This window comes from Nerophis lumbriciformis, linkage group LG35 (genome assembly GCF_033978685.3).
Source record: "Nerophis lumbriciformis linkage group LG35, RoL_Nlum_v2.1, whole genome shotgun sequence".
NCBI lineage: Eukaryota > Metazoa > Chordata > Actinopteri > Syngnathiformes > Syngnathidae > Nerophis > Nerophis lumbriciformis.
The window spans coordinates 22,452,011-22,460,000 of NC_084582.2; the positions used below are offsets into that span (position 1 = coordinate 22,452,011).

The 7,990-nt window shown below is 38.5% G+C and overlaps 1 protein-coding gene across 1 annotated transcript in view; it reads right to left on the reverse strand.

The window, feature by feature from the left end:
* herpud1 (homocysteine-inducible, endoplasmic reticulum stress-inducible, ubiquitin-like domain member 1) overlaps nucleotides 1-7,990 on the reverse strand; it is a 28,726-nt gene that overhangs the window by 7,784 nt on the left and 12,952 nt on the right. Inside the window, exons 3-6 of the mRNA XM_061927875.2 lie at nucleotides 7,789-7,866; nucleotides 5,299-5,459; nucleotides 3,262-3,372; nucleotides 67-438 (exon numbers count right to left, since the gene is read on the reverse strand). Coding sequence (XP_061783859.1) covers nucleotides 67-438; nucleotides 3,262-3,372; nucleotides 5,299-5,459; nucleotides 7,789-7,866 — 722 coding nt within the window. The remainder of the gene's footprint in view (nucleotides 1-66; nucleotides 439-3,261; nucleotides 3,373-5,298; nucleotides 5,460-7,788; nucleotides 7,867-7,990) is intronic.

A 7,990-nucleotide genomic window follows, 5' to 3' on the forward strand; every position in this document is an offset into this window, starting at 1 on the left:
CGGAAAGAACACCTGATTTAAAGTATTTGAGTGTGCTAGTAGAGGCCAAGGTAAGAGTGGACTCACAGGTACATGATGAAAAGGGTGGCCATCACCAGCAGGAAGTGACTTAGGCTGGAGTTGAAGTACACGATCATGAGCATCACCCCCAACCTGGCAGCAGAGTACAGCCAGTCCAGCCAGTCTCGTTCCAGGTCTTCTTCGTCCTCCATCACAGGCCCGCCTTGAGCATTCATTCTCATGTTCTGATTGGCTATGGCTGGGTCAATGAAGGCACCGTCCTGTGCCGGATTCTGATTTGCTGGTTGTATGTGGATGTGGTTCTGGTTGGCTATAGGTGCTGGTACAGGTACCTGATGGGCGTGGACAGCAGGGAGTTGGCCAACGGTCGCAGGTGATACAGAGGGGGCTGTGCCAGCTGCTGCCAAGGCTGCGTGGCTGTTGGTAAAACACATATTTTGTCACGTCCTGTCAAAATATCGTGAACCCAATATCGTACCATAAGCTGAGAGTATCATCAAGTGTGCTCTATATGTCACAACTACAAGACTGACATAGAAATTCATCATATTATAAGGACTTTTATATTATATATTATAAAGACTTAAGTTTTTTTCATAAGACCTGTTAATATGTCTGCTTAACTTCAGTGTTTATATTGTTACTTAGCACTTTTTGTTTAAAAATGTCTTAATTTTATTGTTTTATTGTTAAGTAACTCTACCTCTGAATACATGTTTAATATTGAAGTGCAACTTTGTGTGTCAATACTTTACTTAGCCAATGTATTTATAGTTTTGGTTGTGTATATTTGAGGACCCCCAAACCCTTCCTTAACATGTATTGCTTTTGGTTGTGATTTGTATTCAAGTGCAAAATTTTGCTAACAGACAAAAGTATTTTATTTATTTATTATTTGTTTGTTTTATTTAACTCTAAGATTTAAAAGTTTACATTTCAATTACAATTTTTAAATTTACAAGAGATACACGTTTATAGCATTTGAAAGGATATACATGCACTATTATAATGTATTGTCATTACATCAGTGGTTTATTTGGTCTCAAAAATAAATAATGCAGGGTCTCTGCAGGTTTCAACAAGCCAAATTTAAGACTTTTTAAGACTTTTTTAAGACCATCATGAATACATTTTAAGACCCATTTCACATCGATACAGGCAAAAAAAGTACAAAAGTACAAATGACTTGAAGGAAAAAACATTTCAAAGCGAGACTGAAGTTTATGCATGTTTTAAATAAAAGTAACATCAATAGATTTTTAAGATCTTTCCAAAATCGTATTTAAGACCTTTTTTGAGATTTTAGGAGAATTTTAGACATTTTAAGGCCTTAAATTAAAATTTTTGGATTTAAGAATTATTTAGACTTTTTAAGACCCTGCGGATAGCCTGTGATGGCAATTAGTTTATCAGCAATCATTTTTAGGTCAATATATCGTCCAGCAAACTGTAATATCGGCCCAGGCCTACCTATCCTTTATCTACTACATCTGATGGAAATCAGTCTAACCTCAAACAACTAAGCTTTGCAATGACGTATAAAATGGCCACATAGAAAAATATGCAGTAATATGAGTTTAAATAAATAAGAATATAAGCTGTCATTATTCACTACGATTATAAATCATTTGAAGACCCTTTGTCAGCGCATATTATCCAATCCAATCAATTCCATCAGTGACGCCCGCATTACTATACTGAAAATCCAGCCCACATTTTCACTGTTACCTTAGAAACGTTGAGCCAGAATGCAGCAACATTAAGGCTATGTGCTATGCTTTCACAACACTGCAGGGTAAGATGTCCAATTCAAATTTTTTTTTGTAAAATCTGATCTTATTATGTAGACGTTCACATTCGAAAAAAATGTGTCCAGACTCAAATGTGAATGCAAACTGACCCAAATACAGGCATGGCATCATGACGTTGCACGTCCTGCAGTGTTTACGTATGTAAACATGCTTCAATTCTAGTCGTCTAAGTACTGGCGCATTTGTGACAATTTCAAGGATTCGGTGCAATCAAAATCAACATTTTCTGAAAATTATGAAAGAAGAGGTGTCCTGCAGTTTTGGGGACATTTCAATGTCTGTTCTGAAGAAAAGCGTGTAAGTGATCAGTGGTGGAACATTGATTGATGTGAGTTCCTAAAACATTATTTTCGCCTGTTTCTGCTAATTTGTGAAATATTGATTTTGTATCCGTCTATTTCGACGAATAATGATGACTCTTATGACAAGCGTCATCATTATTGGTCATTATGTGACTGGAGCGCGGGAGAGTTCACACTGAAGTCGCATTATAACACTATCTGATTGATTTGTAATATCAAACTCATAATAATATTGTCTATAATATTGCTGACAGAAAAATAACTTCCATACGATTTGATAAGCTAAGCACACTACTACAGCTTTGCAGTGTAGATGTGCTACTTAAACTTAATTGATGTAGTTTAATAACCTTAGTGTTATTTTAGAGCAGTGTTTTGGGGGCTCTGAAGACTTGATGCAGTGATAAAAAGTTCTATGGGTGTTTTTTATCTTCAGTTTTATTGTTTTCACCATAAATGGCAGGTTATTGTGATAGTCCATATCACCCATTCCTACTGGCCAGGGGTGCCTGTGGACCTTGAATTTGGCACATTTTAATGCCATAAATTACCATTACAGTAATAACAGGAAACTAACAATATTTATTTTCAACCATTTTGATTTCTTCAGTATTTGCTGTGTATCAGTACTTCTAATACAGTAACAAGTTGTAAGCAAAAATGTCAATACAAAAATTCTGAATCAAAGAGGTTGTGCACAAACAACGTATCTTTGGGTGGACATCCAGCCCCGGTTTTCCACGCAAGAAAGTTTCTTTCCACCAGAAACTCCTCTGTTTTCAGGTCAACTCTGTAGTGCTGTGCAAGTTTGTTTACACTCCTATCATCTGTGCAACATTTCCCTGTTTGCAAGTTGCCTGCTAGCTTTTCCATGCATCACTGTCCTTATGTGTTTGGGCCATCTCATGATTACTAAAGATAACCAAAGCTTTCTTACACTTCCACTTTCAACCATTTAGAGGAATTCAGTTTGTTGTGTAATTGTAATAGTGCCAAAAAGTTGTGAGCGAAAAGATCTTGCAAGTGCAAAAAAACACAGGAACCTCCTGTTCTTCAAACCTAGTGACGCCTCTCATTATAAAAAGTGTATAGGACCCTTTTAAAGAGGATGAAGGTAGAAGACTCACTATTGCATCAAATACTGCTGAGCGTAGACGTGTTGGAGCCACAGAAGTTGTTGGGGGCTGTACAGAGAGTAGGCTGGGAACGCTGTTTGGGTCATCGGGGATGTAGCAGGCCTGCAAGGAAACATGATATTAGCATTATTATCTTACTAAGTCATTATCCGTGCAACACAGATAAATATGGTTTTAGCTTTAGTAAGTTTTTACACAAACCACCAAAAGGGGCATGAAAACAACAAAATATAATAAAGAAGTTTGTTTTAAACACAGCTGTTGGTATGGATCATGCACCAGTGATCCACAAGAAAAACACCCACATGGATGCAAATCAGATAAACGGTGTTTCCTTAACCGGTGGTGCGAAGAAACACAACCAACTAACATCTGTTTATTTGAAAACAGACTTTTTGTTGTTGTCAGACATCCGTCCCTGACAAACCCTTCAACAAACTTGGTTGCATAATTTAAACTCACTTTTAAAATAGTACTTTGAGAATGTCATAAAGGGACACTTTTAACAGTCCTGTAGTTGGGTTCTTGTCACACTACGTTGTTTGCCTTCATGGCTAACTGACTGCAATGTTAGCTGTGTAATAAATGCTAATTGAAGCAAGGCAAAGTAGAAGATTTACTATTTGACATATTTTACAATGACCTTGTTCGTGTTAAGAGTGGAAATATGTTTATTCTTCAAACCTGATTGGCTATAATGTTCTGATTGATCCTGTGGCAATCAGGAGAATACACATTCAGACTAATTTTGAAACTCTTTCACTTCATAGAAATTTCTCCAACAGGAGAAGCAGTTTTCTTCATTCGTTTAATTAGTTATACCTAAATTGTGTATAAGTTTTATACATTTTTAATTTTTCTTTACTTTTTCTAAATGCACAGCTGTTAGCTAAAAAATAATTTGACATTTTAGATACGTGATAAATACATCATTGTTTTCTGTATAATTCATGAGCAGTAATTATTAGCACCTAATGGTCTACATATAGAAGAAGGCGTTTGTCTTGGGCTGTCGTTTTTATGTGGCCCCTCTAATTTATTTATTGTGTTCCCCACCTCAAAATAGTCTGGAACCGCCCCTGGGTAGAAATAAAAAATATTAGACACATCTTTATAGCTGCTAGAGGATTTAAGGGGTTGATTAAAACATATTCAATTAATGTGTTTTGGTGGCATTTAGTATTTTTAATGGTGTTTGTTTTTTTTCAAATATAATATATACTATTTAAATATTTCTTATACAAAAAAAACTTATTGTGAAATATGCATTTTTGCACTTTGAGCGGATTAAATGCAGCCTCCCTCCCATGCACCTTCAACGGTAAAAAAAACCCCAATTAAATAAAAAGTGGTGTCAATGTAGATGCACTGCACGACTGCGTCTAAAATGCCCATAAAAAGTACATGTCTCCTGCATGTTTGAAAACATAGCAAAACACCACAGGCACATGATAACATGAATGAATGAGCAGTAAATGAGTGTGTCTATGGCGACACCCCGTATATCACAAGCAAAATTTTCACGACTTTTCAATGGCACGTCCAGTGTTTTTAAATCGCACGCAACACGCCCACTAATAGTACACGCTTTTTATTGATTGCACACAGTGATTAACGCGTAGTGTTTGGATCTTAGTAAATCAGGCCCTTGGTTGTAAAAAATGGGATGCTCTATCACATTGACACATATTACATCTTAAGAAACACTAAATAGGCCCTATTGTGTGAATGTTGTCCATCTGTGTTGGCCCTGCGATGAGCTGGCGACTTGTCTCGGGTGTACCCCGCCTTTCGGCTGGGATAGGCTCCAGCACCACTCGGGACCCGAGAGTGACAAGCGGTAAAAATGGATGAATGGATAGAAATATTTATTCCCGTGTTGGGATTCAGTGTTACTGAGACACATACACTTAAGTCTACATACACTTTTAGCTAGATCAGCACAAAGCGCTAATGTATGCATGCAGTACATCCCCATTGGATCACAATACAAATCATTATAAACAGAAAACTGTATTTTTTTCTTACACCGAGTTTCCAGGCCACGCAGGAGCATGTTGAGGTGGTGCTGGAGATTGCGTGTTTACTTGAGTCGCTGCTGGATTTGAAGAAGTCTCCCTTCTCTGCCTCAGCACTGCTGTACTCCTGGGACTCGGTGAAGGCAGGGAGAGATGTGGCTGCTCTGTCTCCTTAAATCAAAATTATTCATGTAATTCAGAGCTATGGAAAAAAAATTATACACACACACACACACACACACACACACACACACACACACACACACACACACACACACACACACACACACACACACACACACACACACACACACACACACACACACACACACACACACACACACAATCAAAAGTTTACATAGACTTGTAAAGAACATAATGTCATGGCTATCTTGAGATTCCAATCATTTCTACAACTCTTATTTTTTTGTGATAGAGTGATTGAAGCACATACTTGTTGGTCACAAAAAACATTCATGAAGTTTGGTTCTTTTATGAATTTATTATGGGTCTACTGAAAATGTGACCAAATCTGCTGGGTCAAAAGTATACATACAGCGTCGTTAATATTTGGCTACATGTCTCTTGGCAAGTTTCACTGCAATAAGGCCCTTTTGGTAGCCGTCCACAAGCTTCTGGTAAGCTTCTGGTTGAATTTTTGACCACTCCTCTTGACAATATTGGTGCAGTACCGCTAAATTTGTTGGTTTTCTGACATGGACTTGTTTCTTCAGCATTGTCCACACGTTTAAGTCAGGACTTCAGGAAGGCCATTCTAAAACCTTAATTCTAGCCTGATTTAGCCATTACTTTACCACTTTTGACGTGTGTTTGGGGTCATTGTCCTGTTGGAACACCCAACTGCGCCCAAGACCCAACCTCCTGGCTGATGATTTTAAATTGTCCTGACGAATTTGGAGGTAATCCTCCTTTTTCATTGTCCCATTTACTCTCTGTAAAGCACCAGTTCCATTGGCAGAAAAACAGGCCCAGAGCATAATACTACCACCACCATGCTTGACGGTAGTTATGGTGTTCCTGGGATTAAAGGCCTCACCTTTTCTCCTCCAAACATATTGCTGGGTATTGTGGCCAAACAGCTCAATTTTTGTTTCATCTAACATCACATGGACAAAGATAAGACCTTCTGGAGGAAAGTTCTGCTTTTGACCCAGCAGATTTGGTCACATTTTCAGTAGACTCATAATAAATTCATAAAAGAACCAAACTTCATCAATGTTTTTTCTGACCAACAAGTATGTGCTCCAATCACTCTATCACAAAAAAATAAGAGTTGTAGAAATTATTGGAAACTCAAGATAGCCATGACATTATGTTCTTTACAAGTGTATGTAAACGTTTGACCACGAATGTATACACACACACATATACACATACATACACATATATATACACGTACACGTGCGCGCGCACGCACGCACGCAAGAAAAAGCCTCTGATTGGCCTGTCCGTAATGTTTTGCCCTAATCTTAACCAATTGTGATTCATCATAGTAAACCAACCAACCAACCAATCATGGATTTTCTTATACGTAAACCAACCAATTATTGATGTTTCCCGTATATTTTGTCCACGGACCGAGAAGTTGCTTCGCTACGTAGCTTCAAATTTTAAGTTAATTATTTTTAATGGAAAACCACTGGATTATCAAAAACCGTACTCATTACGGGAAAACCGTAGTTGTTGGCAGGTATGGCAAAGAGACGGAGGATCAAGATTTAAACACACATTGTAGGTCGGAAAAAAATGTATATTTTTTTTAATATTTTTACAGAGATAAAAAAAGACGGATTTCCGACTTCAGACAGAAAAATCAAATGTGTGACACACGCGCACACGCACACGCACACGCACACGCACACGCACACGCACACGCACAGGCACAGGCACAGGCACAGGCACAGACACAGACACAGACACAGACACAGACACAGACACAGACACAGACACAGACACAGACACAGACACAGACACAGACACAGACACAGACACACACACACACACACACACACACACACACACACACACACACACACACACACACACACACACACACACACACAATCTCTGGAGTCACACTAATGTGGTTGTGATTGCAGTAAATGTAAAACTCGCTTAGTACACCTGATTGTTACCAGAAATCTTATGGTAGGTAAATGTTAAATGAGTTATACTTGTATAGCGCTTTTCTACCTTCAAGGTACTCAAAGCGCTTTGACACTATTTCCACATTCACCCATTCACACACACATTCACATTCACACACTGATGGCGGGAGCTGTTATTCAAGGCCCTAACCACGACCCATCAGGAGCAAGGGTGAAGTGTCTTGCTCAAAGACACAACGGACATGACTAGGTTGGTAGAAGCTGGGGATTGAACCAGGAACCCTCAGGTTGCTGGCACGGCCACTCTCCCAACTGCGCTATGCCGTCCTGCGGTACATGCTTCTTACTGATCAACTATGTGAACTTCTCACCTGCGGTCTTTCTTCCTCAGGTGATTGCTTCTGCGTCCTGACGGCAAAGACTAAATGCAACATTGGAATTAAGTCAGTCTGTAAAAGAAAGAAAGACAGAGAGACTTTAACACAGCTGTGACAGGACTAACTCATATGCATCCTACTGAATGTACTATCACTTGTTATGATTTAAAATGTTTTTTGTGATTACTTGTTAAAT